Below are 23242 nucleotides of genomic sequence, written 5' to 3'. Positions count from 1 at the left end.
AGGCTGTCGGGAGGTTTTTTTGATTGAATGAAAGACTTTTATCAGAAATGTGAACATCACGTGGTGGTACTGACGACGTGGCTAATCTGTACACTATGACGGTGGAGGAATAAGTATTGCAAAAGCTGTCTCAAGTGATTCAGAGAGAGAGAGAGAGAGGGGGGGGGAGAGAGACTATAGGGAGAGACAGGCAGACAACAGTGAGAGAGTTGAGTGGGAGTTGGCGAGACTGCATCGTTATCTGTGCATTGGACCCTGACTTCTCGGTTTCCCAGAAGAGAAGAAAGCCAAGAGAAAAGATTAAAATAATGATCAACAATAATATTCGTTATATGAAAAGAATAGTGAATCTAATTGGTTACTAAATGTCAACTTAACCTCAGTGAGTGCTGTGTAGCAAACGGCAGTAAGATGGAAATTCTCCGTCAGACATTAAGGGCTGTATTTTGTGTGTCTTAAGTATCAGGTCTTATTCCCTAACTTGAGTAAACTAAAGACCTGGAGGCGTGATCAATGCTCTTTGGCCACTCAGAATAGCCAAATGGCATTGATCACGCCTCCAGGTCTTTAGTTTACTCAAGTTAGGGAATAAGACCTGGTACTTAAGACACGCAAAATACAGCCATAAGGCTCAAAGGATAACACGACATGACTCGTTTCCATTGTGGTCCCATGTATTCAATTAACAACACAATAAGTCACAATAACAATAACTACAAACATTATATAATGTGTGAAAGCACATCTCCTTTCACACATTATATTAGCTGTGTGTTTTCCATAACATGAAAAATGTTGTGTTGCTCCGCGAGAAAAGATATATTTGCTTTCACAAATAATGCTTGCATTGTGCTGTACAGTCAGTAAATTGTGATGTACAGTTTTGTACACAGTCAGTACATTGTGCTGTACACAGTCTGCTCAACACCCATAAGAGACAAATCTGGTGTCTCTCCGGGACACAAGCTTGTAGATCAGCTAAAATACAATTTAAAACCTGTATCGCGACCTGTACAAACTGCTTGTCTGTCTGGTGAAGCGCTTGCAGCGGACACATTGCAGGTTGGCTGGTGGTCTGTAGTCTGTGTTATCTGTAGCCAGTAGCTGCTGGTGGTGGTGGTCTGCAGTCTGTATCTGTAGCCAGTAGAGGCGGTTATCGTCAGGTACCTGGCGATGCGATTACACATCGTTTCCGAGGGTCACGATTCGATGAATCCCGATTAATCCTGATTAATTGGGCTATGTTACGATTCGATTAATCCCGATTAATCATGATTAATCACGCACTGTTAATCACTCAGTTACTGTGTGACTAATAAACAAAGTGCTTTCTAATGATTATGAATATATATATATTCTTTCACAGTGCACTTTTTTAACTCAAATCTTTGCTTCTGGGGGGGTCCATAGAAGAAAATATTTTCAGATGGGTGTCCGTGGGCAAATACAGAACAGCAATAAGCAGCTTTCTTAAAAAAAAGAAAATAATGAGTTTGTACAAGCATACAATAAATATATATTAATAATGACATAAGATGTCATGTCATAGAAATACATGGGCAGGATTTAGGTTGAGGTCAGCAGCACTCAAATTGCCTTTATTCTTTGTTAGGACAAAAAAGGTGCTTTTCTTTGTTTCCTTATTCAGGGATTAATTTTCAGTTACTGAAGTGTCATTAAGGAAGCTTTGGGGTAGTTATTGAGACTATTATGTTGCACCTTTCTGTTTGTTTGCACACATTAAGGAGCATTTGGTTTAAAGTATTTTACAAGTGTAAGGCAACATTTTGGATCCTATGATGTTGAGGGGACACGGGAACTCGATACAACTCACAACGTGTACAAGACCATATTGCCCACTGACATCCAGAGATGCAGTCAAGACAACCATCCCGAACACACGGACAGCTGCCCATGCACTCAGAAAAGGCGACTAGAATTACGAAGTCCATCGGCACTTTTATTGCAAAGGTTTTACGTTCACATTCGGTCGTGGGGAGCGATGGATTCCGGGCCATGTTAGCACTTTGGAGCCACACTACATCGTCCCATCTCGGCCACATTTCACAGGCGGTCGATGGTGTGAGTTTTATCGAGTTCTCGTGTCCCCTCAACCTCATACAATCCAAAATGTTCCCTTTCTGTCATCTTTTTTCTCTTCCCCTCCGCGTTGGTAACTCGTTCTGTTTTGGTTGTTGAAAGCTAAAGCGTGTGCGAGCGCTGTGTGTGCGTCACTCTAAACGGTCCGGTACGACGACGCAGCGCAGTCGCAGATTAGTTCCGCCCTTTTGCTCCGGTAAAAAAAAATACATTATATAATCGATGTTTGACATTTGTGCATCGATGAATTATCGCCCATGATGGCATCGCGATTAATTGACTAATCGATTTTTTTCCCCACCACTAGTAGCCAGTAGCTGCTGGTGGTGGTCTGTATCTGTAGATCTACAAGCTCAGTAGCTGGTGGTGCATGGTCTGTATCTGTAGATCTACAAGCTCAGTAGCTGGTGGTGCATGGTCTGTATCTGTAGATCTACAAGCTCAGTAGCTGGTGGTGCATGGTCTGTATCTGTAGATCTACAAGCTCAGTAGCTGGTGGTGGTCTACATTCCTTGGAATCTTGTGGGGATTTGGGGAGATGGGTCATGTAAGGGGAGACAGACACTCGTCCAGCACAACAACACTGTTGTCATTGTTGTCTCCAGTGTGGAGAGAGGAGGGGAGGGGAGGGGAGGGGAGGGGAGGGGAGGGGGGAGAGGAGAGGAGAGAATGGTTCTGGCCTGGATGCGCAGCGACCGTGTTGTTCAGTCTAATTATCATCCTGACAAAACCTCTTTCTGTTCAGACTCATTTGCTTTCACTGCTGCAGCTGTACGACTTGCTTTAGAGAACGCGGTGCCTCCGAAACAGAGGCACCATCACAGTAAACTAACAGTGGTTCTCAAAGTTTATAATATCAACGACTGGCATAAATAGTCTGATAGTTACAGACCTGTAAGGGTCCATTTGGAACCCCCTCAAGGAACCCTGATGGTCCCTGCTGGACCCTATAGCCTGATTATCAGACTCTGAAGCTTCTATAATTCAAGCCCCCCCCCCCCCCCCCCCCCCCCAAAAAAAAGATACTGATCTACAATCTCGCAAAGCAATGTGTGAGTTCATTTTGAAGCCCTCATGGCCTCCCAACGGTAAGACAAAGGAACCCGACATATGTCACAGAATCTGGATCTAATAATGGTGCTAGGATTAGGACTGATCAGATCAGACCATGCTGTTGCTCTGCAGTGTCTGCAGTCCAGTCAGGTTCGCACACAGTGCTGTGAGAAACGGCCCATTGATCCAGCATCGATCCACACTTAGAGGAGTCCATTAGCGAGTCTCACTGTACACGCTGCAGGTACTAAAATACATTTATTTACCTTGAAACTCTTTACCTAAATGTACAGTAAGCGACTGTGGCTCAGGAGGTAGAGCATCTCGTCCAATGATCTGTTGGTCGGACTCCTCCTGTCCACATGTCGAAGTGTCCTCCTGTCCGAAGTGTCCTTGGGCAAGACACTGAACCCTACATTGAAGTGTCCTTGGTAGGGCTGCGAATCTTTAGGTGTCCACGATTCGATTCGATTCCGATTCTTGGGGTGACGATTCGATTCAAAACGATCTTTTAGATTTTTCCGATTCTAGATTCAACAATGATTTTTTTCCGATTCTAAAGCAGTTGTTTTATTTTTATTAAAAACAATTAAATATAATTTTAGCATGATCTACTCCAGTCTTCTGGCATGAAAGCAGAGTACATTTAGTAAAAAGCTTGTATAATTGTAAAGGTTTTATCAACTGAATGATTTAAACACACAAAGGTTAAATCCAAGAGTAAGAACATGTCTCATTTATTTAGCTTGCACAAATTTGAACCAGTACAAAAGTTACAAATCTCTTCTCACTCAATACCAGAACAATACATTAGTATTAAAACAGGTGTAAAATAAATACAATTGGCAAGGCTTAGCTTAGCTGTAGTAAATGCACTATATTCACTATAAACCCAGGCCATAATGCATTGCATGCACAGGTACATTTGTGCAAGAAAAATAAATAAAAATAAAATAAATTTAATTTAAAAAAATGGAAAATGAGAATCTGAGAATTCTGAATCGGACAGCATTAGAATCGCGATTCTAACTCGAATCGTGTGTGAACGTGAGAAATGAGGACGCTGGCGTCGACTGTTCGCTGCTTCACCTCACAATGTATGAATGATGAACCATTGTATGAAAAAGGCTATAAGAATGCTAATCATTTCATACAGTAGTAGGCTATCTTTTGTGATTTACAATAGTTCTTAGTTTGGAAGTCACAAAACTCTGAACATGTCGACGTAAGGCCACTCGACCCCTAAAGGGGTACGACAGCAGCATAGGTCGTCGGGATCGGGACTCGAAACCGGTACAAAGCTGTGCAGCAAAATCCTCTGTTATGAACCAAGAATGGACTTGAACGAGTCAATTTGTCCAATATACGACTACAGTACAACAGTAGTGATTATTCTGTTGTATACTGAACAGCAATGTGGTTTATGTACATTCCATATACACTGTATACTATCACACTTATTAATGTGTGCGCACATCGCTCATTTTAACACCAGTCAACAAGTCTAACTAACAGGATTTCTCTTTTCTTTCCTTCAAATGAATCCCAATGAACAATAATAATGATTATTGTGTCAAATGCTTTGCACTCAGTTTGTCATTTCTAGCAGAGATTATGATTATTATTATATAGATTATAGATTATAATAATATTATTATTAGCTCAAAGCCTGGTTTAGGCCTAGCTGCACGAGGGTTTCACGCAAATACTGTAGCTGATCTCTAAGCTCACGCCGCTTCGCGAGCTTGGAAATCGGCAATTTTTTGGTGAACGACACCCCTCGCGCAACTATGTATACATCAAGCCGAGCACGTTTCTGGGACATCAACCCCAAACCTCTACACACCACTAATCTCTCAATGATTTATTACTAAAAATTATAGTTTTTAAAACTAATTTTATTATAGTTATATAAATATAAGTGCTGCACGATTCTTAAGTTGCTCAAATGTGAATCTCAATTTTCCTCCACAAGAATTGAGATCATGATTCATATCATTTATTTTGTCTGTATAGTTGCTGAACATTTCTACGTATAAAATGTGGCACCTTGAGCCAACTATTGTGGCTTTAAAGTTTAAACGGACAACATCAAAGTGCTCGACTTAAAGACAACTTTAGTTTTGTTGTTTTAGGTTATTAGAGAAAGTAAAAATATTTTTTCATTTGCTGCTTTCTTTCGTTTTAGGGATTTTAGCTGTTTTTGACAGGGGGGCGGGGGCATTCGAGCATGGGGGCTAAATATGTATTTTTTTTACAAAATATTATGACGATTTATTTTATTATTATTTACTATAGTCCTACTAGACCCCAAGAAATTACATCTGGCCACAGAAGATCACGGGATCTACTGAACATGTCAAACTGACATATTGAGTCGATGACACACAGTGTGGCTTCCCCCTTCACATTCAGTAGATCCTGTGATCTTTTGTGGCCAGATATAATTCCTTGGGGTCTAGTAGGACTATAGTAAATAATAATAAAAATAAATCGCTATAAAATTATGTAACAATAATACATATTAATCCCCATGCTCGAATGCCCCCCCTGTCAAAGACATCTAAAATCCATGAAACGAAAGAAAGCAGCAAATGAAACAAAATGAACACTCATCTTTCTATAATAACAACCTAAAACAGGAACCTTGGTTGAAAAAAAAAAAAACTAAAGTCGTCCTTTTAACCTCTCAAAGTCTCTCTTATGCAGTAAGCAAAAACATAACGGTTACTAGACAGCCTGAAACTGCATGATTCTTACTCAATTTGATATAGAATTGAGATCGCATAGGTGTCTATGAATCTACATCACAATCAAAAAGAAATTCTCTGATTAATCGTGCAGCACTAATAAGTATATAAATCGGATCACACTGTGCTGTGTGTAGTCAGTGGACACACTGTGCTGTGTGTAGTCAGTGGACACACTGTGCTGTGTGTAATCAGTGGACACACTGCGCATGCTTCCGCTAAGAATAAATCCATGGTTGTCGCCAGGCCAGTCAACTCCAGTCCAGTCTAGTCCAGTCCGGTGCCTCCCGGTTTAGAGCCCAGGGCTTTAACCCATTCAGACCCGAGGACGATTCTACAAAATGTGACATTTTCATGTCTATAGGACCCTGAAGAATTATATGTAATTGGCCGCCGACCCCCCCCCCCCCCATCTGAAAATATGTTGTTCCCCAGGCAGGGGAACGATTTGAGTTGACCCATTCTGACCTGAGATCAGATTCTAAAAAATGTCTTCTACATCCTGACAGTTTTCTGAAAAAGCTATGTTTCTATGTCAGTCGTTCTTCGATTTTTCAAAAATAGCAGACCTACAAGCTCGTACAGTGACTCGTATGAGCTTGTAGATCTGCTATTTTTCAATAGCCAAAGCATAACATAATGCTAACACCAAAAGGGGTTCCCGCCCAGAATGGGTTAAAAACCTTCGCTCTGAAAGAATATATATTCAAAGATGTTCATGATTCTTCAAAAATAGCAGATCTACAAGCTCGTAGGAGCTTGTAGATCTGCTATTTTTTCAATAGCTATAAAGCATAACATAATCCTTGAAACGCCAAAAGGCGTTCCCGTCCAGAATTGGGTTATTAAGGCATTAACAGTGCCTGGTAGCAATAATTACCCGACGACATGCCACGGGGGATTTGGACGGAAACTATTTGAAATAAGCCTTTATTAATGAAACTATTTAAAATAAGCTTTTATTAATTAAACTATTTTAAATAAGCCTTCATTAATGAAACATTTCTCAGGAGCTGGCACGTTGTTTTAGCTCCGAATTATAACAAACACGTCTCCTGTTTTGAATAACGGCTACGTCGGCAGGTTCTCACCGCAGCCTCAGCGTTTAAGCGTGTTAAGGCCTATATTCATAGTCTATAGATTTTCGGTGGTGAGCTGACCACCGCTGACCACCGCGAAATAACGTTGAGCGGTGGTGAGCTGACCACCGCGAAATAACGTTGATCGGTGGTGAGCTGACCCCTGCAAAATAACGTTGAGCGGTGGTGAGCTGACCACTGCAAAATAACGTTGAGCGGTGGTGAGCTGACCACTGCAAAATAACGTTGAGCGGTGGTGAGCTGACCACTGCAAAATAACGTTGAGCGGTGGTGAGCTGACCACTGTAAAATAACGTTGAGCGGTGGTGAGTAAAAAACAGAGAGAAGGGCTGGAGCGGTGGCGGTGGTTTGCACAGTGGCCTTGTGGTTAGAGTGTCCGCCCTGAAACTGGGAGGTCGGGGTTCGATCCCCGGCCGGGTCATACCAAAGACTGTAAAAATGGGACCCAATGCCTCCCTGCTTGGCACTCAGCATCAAGGGTTGGATTGGGGAGTCAAATCTACTAATCGAATGATTCCCGAGCGCGGCACGGCTGCAGCTCACCGCTCCTTGGCTGCGGCTCTCCGCTCCAAGAGATGGGTTCATGGGGAGGGACTTAGACAGTGAAGGGCTAATTGGCTTACGATTCACCGGGTAACCATTCGATTCTACGATGCGTCGCGATGCGTCACACTATTCTATATTGCTGCACGACATGGCAATTTTCCCATCAGTCGTTCTAAGCAGTCAGATATAAATGTTATACAACATATTTTATGTTGAATTACATTATATATATAATATTATATTCAGTATTATAATTTATTAACTATATATTATATATCTGCTCTCAGGAAGAAACCTCCTAACTCCAAAATGTTCATTTTTCAGGATTATGAAGAAATATAAATTTTCCAGGAAAAAAAACAAAAACCTCATGTGTTTTGAAAACAAAGCAATACTTCCTCATCAAAGTTGGTGTTTGAGGGTTCAACGGAGTTGAGAGGTTTTGTCCCAAGTGTTTTTACTACTTTCCATTGGTTCAACATTCACGAAACAACACACAGACGTAAAGGGGGGTCAATAGAGCGTCACAGTCCCGTCCCCTTTCATGACGACGCACGCCAGGCCCAGGAAATTATTCCCAATGCCTTTTCCTCATAGACATTTTCAAAAAGTATTTATTTAAAGACCTTTTTTAAGCCGTCGTAGGAAGCCAACTCTTGTCGTGACAAATCATGACAACAAACACACAATATTTTGGACGGAACAAATAATTACAAAGAAGAAAAACCACAAAAGTTGTGGTATTCTGCAGTTTTTTTTTTCTTTCTTTCTAATTCTTTGTTTGGCCCCAAAACATTGGGTTTATTGTCATGATTTGTCACGACAACAGTTGGCTTTGTCCGCGGCGTAAACGTCTTTAAATAAATACTTTCTGAAAAGTCTATGAGGAAAATAAACGGGGAATTCTTTGCCGGGTCTCTCGAGGGGGGGGGGGGGGGGGGGGGGGGGGGGGCGGGACTGCGACGCTCTATAGCAGGGGTTCTCAACACGTGGGTCGCGACCCCTCTGAGGGTCGCCAAATTATTTTGGGGGGTCCCCAAATTATATATATATATATATAAAAAAAAGGAATTGCAACTGAATGTTGTATACATGTGTACTATATTCTAGTACACTTGTATACACCTTCCCCAATGATTATATCTGGTTTCAGTATTTATTTATGGTGTATTGTCTCTATTATTAACCCATTCTGACCGGGCACCCATTTTGGTGTCGGCATCATGTTATGCTTTAGCTATTTAAAAATAGCAGATCTACAAGCTCATATCGCGCCACCGAGTGGCGCGATACGAGCTTGTAGGTCTGCTATTTTTTGAAAAATCGAAGAACGACTGACATTTATTTTAGAATCTGATCTCAGGTCAGAATGGGTTCATCAGACCAGTGTGTGTCCAGCGGAAACCTCATATGAATCTGATCTCAGGTCAGAATGGGTTAAGGTTATTGTAGCAGTCAAGCATCTCTGGGGGTCCCCGGCCCAAAACCGCTGAGAACCCCTGCTCTATAGCACTGATTTATGCCAAAAACAACCCCTACAAAATGGAGTTATGAGGTTTCCTCCCGACGGCAACGATAAATGATTTATATATTTCTTTTATTATAGATTATCGATTACGTCACGTTGCTGCATCGACGCAGAGTCGTGCATGGCCGGATCGTGATGCATTGCTGAATTGATTTATTTTTGACACCCTACAGTTTGAGCATTGTATACAGTAAATTGTACAGTACATTGTACAGCGCATTTCTGTCCTCCCATTTAAAAAAAAAAACAACAACTGACATTTGCCTCACAGGTATGCTGGTCCCGGCAAATATGGCCTCGGAATCATCTGGTCTTTTCCAGAATTAGGTGAATACTGAATAATATGATGATGTCTCTAGTGTCTCCTCTGGCTCCTTCAGGCCCCACTCAATAGCGCCCTCTATAGACTGATTTAGTCTGTAGTCTTGTTTCCTTAAAGGGACACTTCACCCTTTTTGCAAAGAAAAATATGTTAATGACGTTTAGAAGCTTTAGATCACTTTCCTGGGGGTATTTATGTGTGTAATATGTGGTTTTAGTTATTTTAGATTGTAGCAGTGAGCCTGTTGTCTCTGATGTCATGGACACTGGTCTCACTACCTTCCTGGAATACAATTCCCATAATTCTTTGGTGCACTGCTCCTCCTTGTGGATAGGGGGAGAGCTGTCTTACTGAGACAACATGTAGTCCAGGAAGGAAGTGAGCCCAGTGTCCATGACATCAGAGACAACAGGCTCACTGCTACAATCTAAAATATCTAAAACCACATATTACACACATAAAGATCTCCAGGAAAGTGTTCTAAAGCTTCTAAACGTCATTAACATATATTTTTTTGCAAAAAGGGTGAAGTGTCCCTTTAATGTGCCATATTATAATGTCTACTACTCTGTCAACATGTTCTCACTCTCGGGTTGTGGCGTGTTTTGGGGGGGGGGGGGGGACGCTGCTTCTCGGCGTTCCCCAAATGTTTCGTTCTGCCCACTGCGACGTTCTCCGTCCCACTTCCACCTAATAATAGTTTACAAAACAATGAAAGGGGGGGGGGGGGTGCACCATTTAGACCTGACGCTATAGATTCTACAAAATGTCTTCTGAATCATGACCGTTTTCTGAAAAAAACCCCGTGTTTCTCTGTCAGTGGTTCTCAACCTTTTTCAGGTCAAGGACCCCCAGAATTATATTTAATTGGCAGCCGACCCCCATCTGAAAACCTGTTGTTCCAGTTTGGCCCCCCTAACCCCTCCTCCGCTTGACGCCGCGGCTGTGAGAATGCGTTGACTCTGTACTAGTGTCTCTCGACCCCTTACTTGTATATCACCATAATGTGTTCATAGTGTGCCATTCCTTTCCTGGTCTTATTAGTTACTGTACTTGTTTCTATCCAGGTGGAATTCTATCCATACGTGTGTGCATTGTTAAACTCTGTCTGTCTGTCTCTGTCTGTCTGTTCTATCTATAAGAGTAGATCTTTAATTCTTGAGGGTGTAAGACTTTAAGTTTTAATCTGCATTACTTAATTTGCAACAAGTCTACACAATTACAGTAGATGAAATTGTTTATTTTGATCAACGTTTGCCTGTTCTCTCTCCTGTGTTACCAACATCAACACAGCATGGAAATGTGGACAAGATCTCGTCCAACGATAATACAGTATTTTTAAGTTTTTGGGTCTGAGAGGCTTATATGTCATCAAAGTAAGGGTGGTCCGTGGCTCAAATGCCCAATAAATAATGGACCTTGATATGAAAAACTGCTGTGTACTAAAATGTCGTACAATAGATCTCACAGTACTCACACACACACACTGATGCAGTCACACACTGCCTCCATAAGCCATCAGTTCTCACAATTAAAGGACCACTTCACCACTTTTCGACCTATCTTCATATAATAGGTCATCACTAATAATCTTGAAAAAAATGGCGCAATTTTTTTCTACTCGGTCTGTGTCTCATAGGAGGGCTGTGGGCAGTTCAGAAACCGTCTTCCAGTGACATCATCGATGGGGAATACAAGCTAATAAAAGCTGCAGGCTTTCTAGTCCTGAAAAGTTGCAATGCGAAAATGGAAGCCATCGTTCTCACGATAATGAAAATCGAAACGTTTTTATAAAAAGGTCTTGTATTAAAAAACATTCTGCCTAATGATGATGTCACAGGAAGACTGTTTCTAAACTGCCCACAGCCCTCCTATGAGACACAGACTGAGTAGAAAGAAATCGTGCCATTTTATCATGATTATTAGTGAGGACCTATTATATGAAGATATGTTGAAAAGTGGTGAAGTGGTCCTTTAAGCACCACTCGCTCAGCATGGACCACCAACATAATCATTTGCCACACGGTGAATAGCGGAGAAATAGACACATTGTGAGCTTGCCGATCTGCTATTATTATTTTTGTGCCGTTTGTGAGGATCCGTCACCTTAACGATGACGATGGTTGAAAGTGTGTTTCGTTGCTGTAACGTCCCACAGCGGTCCTGCTCGCTCGGTGTCCTCCTGCATGTTCCGTGTGATGTACGTGTACGTCTCGCTGTGGTTTCTGTGTCGTCGTCCTCTAAAAAGAAATGCCTGTGTGAATCTCTCTCTCCTCCTCTCTCCTCTCTCCTCTCTCTCCTCTCTCCTCTCTCCTCCTCCTCTCTCTCTCCTCTCTCCTCTCTCCTCTCTCCTCTCTCCTCTCTCCTCCTCTCTCCTCTCTCCTCCTCCTCCTCTCTCCTTCTCCTCTCTCCTCTCTCCTCCTTCTCCTCTCTCTCCTCTCTCTCCTCTCTCCTCTCTCCTCCTCCTCCTCCTCTCTCTCCTCTCTCCTCTCTCCTCCTCCTCCTCCTCCAGCCCCGTCACGAGTATTTTAACGTGCCCGTGTACTGATGGGTCGCATGCTGGTCATCCTCCGTCTGCCATCCCTGCTCCAGTGCCCACCCTGCATGCTGTGCCTCCATCACTGCTCCAGTGCCCACCCTGCCCTGCATGCTGTTGCCTCCATCCCTGCTCCAGTGCCCACCCTGCATGCTGTTGCCTCCATCCCTGCTCCAGTGCCCACCCTGTATGCTGTTGCCTCCATCACTGCTCCAGTGCCCACCCTGTATGCTGTTGCCTCAATCGCTGCTCCAGTGCCCACCCTGCATGCTGTGCCTCCATCACTGCTCCAGTGCCCACCCTGCCCTGCATGCTGTTGCCTCCATCCCTGCTCCAGTGCCCACCCTGTATGCTGTTGCCTCCGTCCCTGCTCCAGTGCCCACCCTGCCCCTGCATGCTGGTCGTCCTCAGTGCCTGGCTGGCACACCTTTCATTCTACCCTTCCGAAAAACTCCACCCAGCTCCCTGCATCACGTCAACCATCACTCGGAGGGGAGGGGAGGTTGAGTGTAACTATAAAGGGTATGCGTGTAACATCATCATCATCAAACCCGGAGGTTAGGCGAAAACAACTACTGAGTGGCAAAAACAACCTACTTTCTGGCCTTTCAGCCCATATACATCCAAACAGAAAAAAGCCCTATCTGATTCTGATTGCATTAAACGACGTTAAACTAACTTTTGCCACTCGACGTGCTCACTTCATGCCTGCGAATGCATGGGGTAGGCAACGTCGGGCACGGATGCCAACATTGGGGAGGGTGGCACACTGGCACAGGGGAGGGTTGGTCACTGGCACAGGGGAGGGTTGGTCACTGGCACAGGGGAGGGTTGGTCACTGGCACAGGAGGGTGGTCACTGGCACAGGGGAGGGTGGTCACTGGCACAGGGGAGGGTTGGTCACTGGCATAAGTATTCAAAAACGTTTAGTCTGTGTAATGAAGTCCCCTCACATCTATAAATAAATTACACCCCTGCACATACTTCCACATTCACTCAAACTCTGGGCTCTGAGTCTGTGTGAAAGAAAATAGGACACGTACAGCCTATGGACAATCAAAATCAGATGGAAATATTACATTTTTATGTGGTGACATAATTCAACTTTATGTTGATACGGCACACTGATTATCAAGAAAATGAAAACATGGCACTAAATGTCAAAGGTTGCCGACCCCTGCTCTGTAATGGTTCCAATCTCCCCGAGGAGCTCACAATGCTGCCCTCCTCCTCATCCTCCTCTTCCTCCTCCTCATCATCCTCCTCCTCCTCCTCCTCACAGTGTTAGAGATAAGGGGCTGTATTTTGCGTGTCTTCAGTACCAGGTCTTATTCCCTAACTTGAGTAAACTAAAGACCTGGAGGCGTGATCAATGCTCTTTGGCCACTCAGAATAGCCAAATGGCATTGATCACGCCTCCGGGTCTTTAGTTTACTCAAGTTAGGGAATAAGACCTGGTACTGAAGACACGCAAAATACAGCCCGATGTTTGAAGTTTAGACGGGTCCAACTGTTCCACCATCTCTGAATGCTAGTGCATAGAGACAGTCTGGAACTATACTGTACACCTCCCCAAATCCCAGCAAGGATGCCGGCATTTCCCGTCACCAAAATATATATTTGGAAAGTGTTGTGTTTTTGTTCCTTATACTGTAGTGCAGTGGTTCCCAAACTGTGGTGCGTGAGCACCCCCTTGTGGAGCACCTTCTAGGGCAGGGTTCCCCAATTCATTTTCCTCAAGGGCCATATTTTGACTATAGGGTACCAGGTCTTGCCCTGAAAATGTATTTTCAGGGCAAGACCCCGTTTGAAAAGGACCCCCAGTTTGACATGCAGAGGCTACTGACCCCCGTTTGAAGCCATTTATATCTGGGACCCCCCCCCCCTCCCCCAATGCTATGGTTTTATTTTAAATATATTAACATATTATGCCAATATATGGCAAGTATATGCAGTATATAGCGTATCCTGCATATATATGCCATATCCAGGTTCATATACGTGCATAAATGTGGATATATATAGGAAATATATGTCCCTATATAGCTTATGCAATTTATATTTCCATGTTCAGCTATAGGTCGGGAGGTAACGGGGGGTGCACGACGGCCAAAACGGTTTGTGAACCGCTGCTGTATAGTTCATATACTGAAGTGAGCCATATTGTTATATTATATTATATTGGGGCCAACCAACTGGCAGTGTGCCAAGATTAAGAACGAGGCTTGACGTTTGCGCTGCGATATTATTTTGACGATGGCGATCATAATTTGTTACACAGCCGTCATCACACCCGCAGCTCTGCGTCAATGTAGGGCAAGGCATTAACCCATTCTGACCGGGCACCCATTTTGGTGTTAGCATCATGTTATGCTTTAGCTATTTAAAAATAGCAGATCTACAAGCTCATATCGCGCCACCGAGTGGCGCGCTACGAGCTTGTAGGTCTGCTATTTTTGAAAAATCGAAGAGCGACTGACATTTTTAGAATGTGATCTCAGGTCAGAATGGGTTCATCAGACCAGTGTGTGTCCGGCGGAAACCTCGTATGAATCTGATCTCAGGTCAGAATGGGTTTTAAGTGTATACAGTATATATATATATATAAACAAGGTTTTACACAATTCCTACACCCTATATCCCTCAACCACACCAGCTGCAACTACTCTCAACAGAACAAACCACACCAATGCAACTCCCTGCAACCGCCATTGGGAATAATGGTTTAAAGTAGTGTTGTTTTTGGCAGCAATATTTCGTTTTTAGTCATAGTCTTTTGAATAGTTTTCATAAATGGTGTATAGTCACATTTTGGTCGCCTGGAATGTGTCTAGTTTCAGTCTATACTAAATGTAAATTTGATTTCAGTCGACTAAAGATCTACGGTTGATTTAGTCGACTAAAATGTATTTTGGCGGGCCTTGATGCCGTCGTCGTAATGGCTGATTTTACACTTTCTGAAAATGGCCGATCTACAAGCTCACAACGTTGTGAGCTTGTAGATCGGCTATTTTCAGCATGCAACCAAGTGTACAATGACTTATACTGGATCTCTTGTCCACTATAGTCCCTTCCTAACATTTTAGTCTAGTTTTTATTTCGCCAGTGGGAAAAAAAGGTAGTCGTCATAGTATTAGTCGACGAAATCAAGGTTGCAAGGAGTTGCATGGCGACCCTCTGGTGTGGTTATAGGGCTTTAAACTACAACAATATACTACTGTACATACTACCGTAGATGTACTGTACACACCGTATACATATAGAGCAGTGGTTCTCAAAGTGTGGCCCAGGGACCCTCAGGGACCCTCCAGGGTGTTCCAAATGGACCCTCAGGGGTCCTCCAGGGGGTTCCAAATGGACCCTCAGGGACCCTCAGGGGTTCCAAATGGACCCTCAGGGGTCCTCCAGGGGGTTCCAAATGGACCCTCAGGGACCCTCAGGGGTTCCAAATGGACCCTCAGGGGTCCTCCAGGGGGTTCCAAATGGACCCTCAGGGACCCTCAGGGGTTCCAAATGGACCCTCAGGGGTTCCAAATGGACCCTCAGGGGTTCCAAAAGGACCCTCACGGCTCTGTAACTCAGAGCTGTGGATCTTTTGACGTAAAGAAAATACCGTTTCATTAAAGGGACACTTCACCCTTTTTGCAAAAACATATATGTTAATGACGTTTAGAAGCTTTAGAACACTTTCCCGGGGGTCTTTATGTGTGTAATATATGTGGTTTTAGATATTTTAGATTGTAGCAGTGAGCACAGTGTCTCTGATGTCATGGACACTGGTCTCACTACCTTCCTGGACTACAATTCCCATAATTATTTGGTGCACTGCTCCTCCTTGTGGATAGGTGGAGGGCTGTCTTACTAAGACAACATGTAGTCCAGGAAGTAAGTGAGCCCATGTTGTCCATGACATCAGAGACACCGGGCTCACTGCTACAATCTAAAATATCTAAAACCACACATTACACACATAAAGACCCCCAGGAAAGTGTTCTAAAGCTTCTAAACGCCATTAACATATATCTTTTTCCAAAAAGGGTGAAGTGTCCCTTTAACAATTAATCTGGAACTCACATCTTTAGTGAAGGGCTGCCCCCTGTCGGTCACCGTGTGGTGGTGCAGGGTGCATGTAAACCTGGTGGTGTCGTCATTTGATGCCCAATTAACAGTCAACTGATCATTCCAAGTATTGGGTCACAAATTCATTTTTTTTATTTGCAATTTTTAAATGGCCACAAAGTATTCATTAGCTTGAGATTTATGTGTTATAGTTTTCTTGTATTGGATTTTAACTGGATGTGTTGGAAGGCCATATATACGAAGGTCATGAATGTAACTTTGAGTGAATCCTCCTGTTATTTTTATGCTATATGATTATGGTCTAAATGGATTTTGTTTATGTACCCTCACTCCATCATATATGTAGATTTTTAATCACCCATAGTTCTTATCGAGGATCGGCCAAACACGGGCCGCTAAACTGTTAGCAGTACAAATTTGAGCTGGTTTTATTTAACGCATTTCGACCTGAGCTCATATTTTTTGTTTGAAAATGACAGTTGTTCTGAAAAAGCTATGTTTCCATGTCAGTCGTTCTTTGATTTTTCAAAAATAGCAGACCTACAAGCTCGTAGCGCGCCACTCGGTGCCTCGCTATGAGCTTGTAGATCTGCTATTTTTCAATAGCTAAAGCATAACATAATGCTAACACCAAAAGGGGTTAAGTAATTTATAGACACAGATATGATTTCCTATTTAGAGAAAAGTCCACTTTGAAGGTAAGTGGCGTTTGACCGCTTAAACCCCAGTATCCGTATTGTGGGGGAAACTTAAAAAAACGAAATAGATGATATTATTCATCAAAAGCTTTCGCCCCAAAATAACAGGACACGAGTACAGAGCCCTGAGGGACTAAGTGGTTAATGTTGAAGTATATTTGCACTGATTCACCTTTCACCTGGTCTTGGAATAATTATATTTAAGTATTATAAATTATTAACATTATTCTTTTTTAATAATAATGTGTGATTGTTCAAATGTATATGTTAGACTAATAAAATGATTGCATTATTAAATATTCTTTGTGGTAGATTTGAAGATGTGTTTGTTATGTGTATCTGTCTTAATAACAGACGGACAAAGATGATGATAAAAATAGTTTAAGATTGTTTAACAGTCGACTACAAACAGTTTGAGTCGCATTTGAAATTGATGTTGGATTTTTGTTATTTTATGTGTAAAATTAATCAATTCATCTGAATGAATCATCATTCACAGACGTGTCTAAAATGAAGTTCAATAATATGAATAATTGTCAACAGTCAACAGTTATTCCCTCCCTGTGTGGTTCAATAACACTGCTATGAGTGCCAGAGTTGGAAAAAAATGCACATTGTTTTATTAGTAACGCAATGATTGTGATAGTGAAAACTCCTGTTGAATAAATAATGCATACAGAATGGAGAAAATGCTTATTCTTAGAACAGTGGTTTTCAACCTGTTTCATTTCAAGGCCCATTATTTATTCTGCATTTGAGACACAGACCACCTTCTGATGACATTTAGCCTCTCAGACACATTTGAGCCACAGACCACCATCTGATGACATTTAGCCTCTCAGACCCATTTGAGCCACAGACCACCACCTGATGACATTTAGCCTCTCAGACCCATTTGAGCCACAGAGACCACCACCTGATGACATTTAGCCTCTCAGACCCATTTGAGCCACGGACCACCATTTGATGACATTTAGCCTCTCAGACCCATTTGAGCCACGGACCACCATCTGATGACATTTAGCCTCTCAGACCCATCAGAGCCACGGACCACCGTCTGATGACATTTAGCCTCTCAGACCCATCAGAGCCACGGACCACCATTTGATGACATTTAGCCTCTCAGACCCATCTGAGCCACGGACCACCATCTGATGACATTTAGCCTCTCAGACCCATTTGAGACACAGACCACCATCTGAGGACATTTAGTCATATGACATATAGGGCTGTATTTTGCGTGTCTTAAGTACCAGGTCTTATTCCCTAACTTGAGTAAATTAAAGACCTGGAGGCGTGATCAATGCCATTTGGCTATTCTGAGTGGCCAAAGAGCATTGATCACGCCTCCAGGTCTTTAGTTTACTCAAGTTAGGGAATAAGACCTGGTACTTAAGACACGCAAAATACAGCCCATAGGGCCTTAGTCCTACTCCTCCTCCCAGCCAACACTCCCCAGGTAGTTACCACACCTTATAGAAAGCATGAGTTTCTATTTGAAACAAAGTGTTTTTTGTCTGGGGGGGGGGGGGGTCATATTTTGACAGGAGGAATCGCCTGTCATAATTAGACCCCCCTGTATTAGGATGTATCAGGATGTTGATATTCATTCATCAGCCAACACTCCCCACTGACAGTAGTAAAAACAACAAAAAAAAAGGCTCAAGGCCCGTTTCAATTGAAACCTGACGGGTCCATTTGGTTCCGTTTGTACACTCTCTGAGTTACACACCCACAATGGTCCATTTGGTTTGGTTCCAAACTATTACAGTTGAGGCCTGTGTGATTATGCAGATGTAATTTATCAGACTGCCCCTAAAACAAACCTTCCCTTGAATTCAGTATACGACCGTTTATGCAGATTTGTCCTTGACTGCCCATATCTGACCCACCACAGTACCTTATACGAAAATCTCAACTTACCATCTCCCACCTCGAGGAGACAGCAGCCCTGGCTGCAGTTCATTGTCTCCACCAGGCCGAAGGCATGGGGAGAGAGTATGTTTTGCACTCCGTCCGTCCGTCCGTCCGTGTGTGTGTGTGTGTGTGTGTGTGTGTGTCCGTTAGCAGCTAATCTCGGCCACCGTTAACCCGGTCGATGCCAAATTTTGCACACACACTCCCTGGATGCCAACGATGAACCTCTGCCCCAAACTTTCCAGAACGGCCTGTTATAGCGCCACCAGGAGGCCGCTTTGTGCAAAACAAGTTTTTGCACAGCACACCTACAGATTTTGTCCAAACATCACGCAAATTGGTACACAGTCTCTCTAGAGCCATTCAACCAAACCAGTCTTTCAGATTTCTCAGACTCCATCCTGATTGGTTAAGATTGGCTTCCAAAGTTCACAGGAGTGCTCAGTTTCAAACAAAATGCTGCAAATCATGAACACATCGCGTGATTTCCGTGAAATTGTGCACCCACATTCCCACTAGGCCGAGGACGAAATGCCACATTAACAATTTCAACTCAGACTCAAGGTGGCGCTATAACTGGCCGAAAAGTGTTTTTACCTCTAACTGCACGGATCTGTGGATAACCTGGTGGAGACCTGTGCCCAGAAGGGCACTTTTTCTAGTCTTTAAATGTATTCATTTCAATTATCCACAGTATCTGAAACAGCTTATGAAACCATACACTTCTACACATCAACTTAGACACTGCTCACAGGTTTATTTCAATATACCCACATCAGTTGGCAAAACATAATTTATGTTCAAAGCTCCTTGTGACTGGAACAATCTACCTGTCCATATTCGTTCAATAACATATTTTCATTTTGTTTAAAACTGTGCTGTCCTAGTGTCCTCACTGGCCTCTCATCTTGAGACTACCTGTTCATCCGTTTTCACTAATCATCACTGTAGCAGATCCATGATGCAATGATCCATGTGTTATACGTTATGTCCATGTTATGTGAAATGTTGTCTTGTTGCAGTTTTTGTTTTGTTGTGTTTTGTTTTGTTGTTTGTTTCTTGTTTATCTAGGAATTGTATTGTTTTGTCTTGTTTTGGTTTGTCTGGTTGAATTGTTTGTAAAAAAAAGTGTCTTTATATATCAAGTGTATTTTGTGAATTGCCCTTTGACCCCCTTGAAAACGAGATGGTTCATCTCAAGGGATTGTTCCTAATAAAGAATTTCAGACAGACACTGCACGGGTCACATGATCTCATATCATATGTGTAGTTCTTTCTGTGTATATCCGTGCGTGCGTGCGTGCGTGCGTGCGTGCGTGCGTGCGTGTGTGCGTGCGTGCGCGAGTGCTAGACTAAAATGCTGGACTAAATGAAAATTATTCAAAAGACTTAAAAGGCGTAAAACTAAAATCAAAATGTTCTGTCAAAATCAACACTTCATTGGTTCCTCTCTCTCTCTCCTGCCTGTAGGAAGGAGAGACGCCCCGCAGTGTTCTGGAGGAGATCGGACTGACCTAAACAACATCATCATAAATTCATCATTTTTTTAATATATATTATATATGTAACCCATTTTTCACCCCTGTGTCAATCATCTAATGTGATCCTGGGCTCTACACACCCTCCACCAACCTAGTCCCCATATATGGGGGACAAGGGGAGAGCAACGGACTTGAACTCATGCTTCCTTCATGCCTGAGTGTCCAAGTTGCTCCTTTACACCTGACAGGGGGGGAGTTTCCCTGGTTGGACGTCGTAGCGCGTGGAAGGAACACGTTATTCCAACCAGTTCCTTTCCCCTCCATCAGGCGCCCCGGCTGGCCAGGGGGAGGCAGTTTATAGAGACCAGGATTACTACATGTTTTCTGTGAGGGTACCTACCCTAGGGGACACGGGGAGAACATGCAAACTCCACACAGAAAGGCCCTTTCGCCAACCACGCCTTCGGGTATGGGCACTGATGACGCGGAGGAGGAAACACGCCGCCAGCACCCACAGCGTCCCGAGCGGGAATCGAACCCAGGACCTTCTAGCTGTGAGGCGACAGCACTACCAGTCTACAGCACTACCAGTCTACAGCACTACCAGTCTACCAACTGTGCCACCGTGCCACGGTGGCACAGTTGGTAGACTGACCCCCATGACCCCCACTGACCCCCATGTCATTTGCCAGGCAGGCTCCACTCTCAGACGAGGAGATATTTCTATCTGGCCTACAACATGCAGGGAGAAGAGGACAGGGAGAGAGAGGTCTGGCGTGGTCCGACGACCACAGCAGGCACTGTCTGAGCGGAGAGAGAGCCTTGAGGTGGGATCTAGGTGGACCTTTTATTTGGGCGTGGAGCTTTCACTGGCGAATGAATGTCTTGACTCAGTCTGTGTCTGATAGGCTGCACACGCCTTGGTTAGAGCACCCGACAGGTAAACAATACTGTGGGCATAATGTTCATTGTCCATCGCTATCATAGCACACGGCACTCATCAAACAACACAGACATGAAACACAGCATGCATAATCAAAATTAAACTCAAAATATAATGATGTTGATGCCCCATCATCATCATCATCATCATCACTCCTCACCATCCACCAGATACCTTCCTGCTCCTGGATGTAGCCTCCAAACATTTAGCACAAGATTTCAAAGATAATCTTAAAATAACATTAAGACGCGGAAAGAAACGTCATTGTATCTTTTTAGGGTGAATATTTGAAATCTATTCTAAACTGTGCCATGCAGTTTTAACTGTGAATATTTATATATATTTAATTATATTTATATTAATGTGTAATACTTTTTTCCTGGCCCATTTTGTTACTTACCTAGTACCTTAGGGTTTAGGGTTATAGCGTTATAGGTAAGGTTTCTGGTTTAAGGACTTCAGTGTTTTGTACTATACAATTGTATGTATAAGTACAGAACAAAGAATGTTTTGCCATCTTTGTTGAAGTCTGAGCAATTACGTTTTAGTTTATTTTATGCCAGTTCATTCAGTTGGCTAAGAAAGACTAGATAGTTTAAGTAGCCTATATTCAGGCCTAAAGTTCAATGGATTGTTCAAAGACTGAGCTTAAATCAGAATTTGCTAACAACATAGAACCTGGGGAACATAGAACCTGGGGAACATAGAACCTGGGGAACATAGAACCTGGGGAACATAGAACCTTTTTAACAGTATTACTGTAGTCAAAACCACTGTAGACCGACTGTACGGCCTGGAAAACACCTATATATTGATCGTAAGCTCACATTACGTCACCACATTGCGAGTCAATGTGGGCTTGTAAATCGAATATTTTCGGGAACGGTGCAAAAATGTCAAACTAGAATAAAGTGCTGTAAAATATGTGATCTTTATCATCTTTCTGTCTTTACTACATATAGGAACAACTTGTGGTGTTGATTTAAAGATGCGAACGTTTTTAACGCATATCTTTGCTTCTATAGGGTCCCTGGAACTACATATTTTCAGATGGGGGTCCGCGGCCAAATAAAGATAATTCTGGGGGTCGTTGACATGAAATAGAAACATAGGTTTTTCAGAAAACTGTTAGGATTTAGAAGACGTTTTTTTGTGGTTTTCTTTTTAATCGGCCTCCGCTCTAAATGAGTTCAAAGAGAGATATGGCTATGAGACTCTGAATGTCATGCAATTAAATTCAATTCAAAGGGCTTTATTGGCATGAGAAAACATACGTTTACATTGCCAAAGCAGAAAGAACAATACAGCAATACAATCAAAACAAAAATGATGTATACATTTGAAGGTCAGAATCTTCAATAGATCAAATGATATGTACACCTCTCATGCAACACCTCTCGCCGACCAGTAGGTGTCAGTCCTACCTCACCACTAAGTTCTAAACGTTTGATTGATTGATTGATTGATTGAAATATTTATTAACAGTTTGCAGAATTGACAGTACATTTCAAGCACAAACTCAATACAAAGACTGTTAACTGTGAGTGGACGACCCAATTAAGCATATTAATTGGGTCGTCCACTCACAGTTAACAGTCGTTGCATTGATTTGATTGATTGAAATATGTATTAACAGTTTGCAGAATTATTACAGTAGGCTACATAGCACGTAGCACAACTCAATACAAAGACTGTTAACTGTGAGTGGACGACCCAATAAAGCATTACACTTGTTTACAAGAGGGTCCACCTTGTTCAATTCATCAAATAGCAGTAGATTAGAAGAGCAGTAGAGAGAGTTATGTCATACTAGATACACTAGAGCAGTGGACGTGGTTCCCCACACGTTTTCATGTCAAGGACCCCCATAAGAGAAGGTTTCTATACGGCTCTGAGTGTCAACCATTTTCATATGGGTCCCCCGGCCAGTTTGACCTGGATTAGGCTACGGTCGCCCATTTAATCGCACTTCTATCTCTCGGACACCAATTGATATTGTAAAAATCAATGTTAATTTCAACTCTGCGAGTGTACAAATGGAACCAAATGGACCCGGCCGTCCCGTTGGGGTCCATTTTTGCACACTCAGAGTTATAGGCTACATACGACCCATTAAGGGTCCATTTGGTTAACTTCAAATTAACTATCATTTACCCCCTGGAACTCGCTCAAGGACCCTATATAGGAC

The 23242-nt window shown here is 42.8% G+C and overlaps 2 protein-coding genes across 3 annotated transcripts in view; both read left to right on the top strand.

Annotated features, from left to right (window-relative positions):
* The window catches only part of LOC310860117 (AP-1 complex subunit sigma-2-like), a 34032-nt gene extending 22030 nt beyond the window's left edge, over positions 1 to 12002 (top strand). The window contains exon 6 of one of the 2 annotated variants that reach the window (XM_083766883.1): positions 11912 to 12002. In XM_083766883.1, the coding sequence (XP_083623009.1) occupies positions 11912 to 11931 (20 nt within the window). In that variant the 3' untranslated portion in view covers positions 11932 to 12002. The remainder of the gene's footprint in view (positions 1 to 11911) is intronic. The other variant, XM_083766884.1, reaches the window with a different exon arrangement.
* shroom2a (shroom family member 2a) overlaps positions 11947 to 23242 on the top strand; it is a gene marked incomplete at its 5' end in the record, with an annotated part of 131802 nt that continues 120506 nt past the window's right edge. Inside the window, one exon of the mRNA XM_083766831.1 lies at positions 11947 to 12161. Coding sequence (XP_083622957.1) covers positions 11947 to 12161 — 215 coding nt within the window. The remainder of the gene's footprint in view (positions 12162 to 23242) is intronic.

The sequence above is a fragment of the Protomyctophum parallelum genome (genome assembly GCF_964188405.1).
Source record: "Protomyctophum parallelum genome assembly, chromosome: 6".
In the NCBI taxonomy this organism is placed as follows: domain Eukaryota; kingdom Metazoa; phylum Chordata; class Actinopteri; order Myctophiformes; family Myctophidae; genus Protomyctophum; species Protomyctophum parallelum.
Note: the sequence above shows the minus strand (reverse complement) of the source record. Positions and strands in the feature narration are given on the sequence as shown.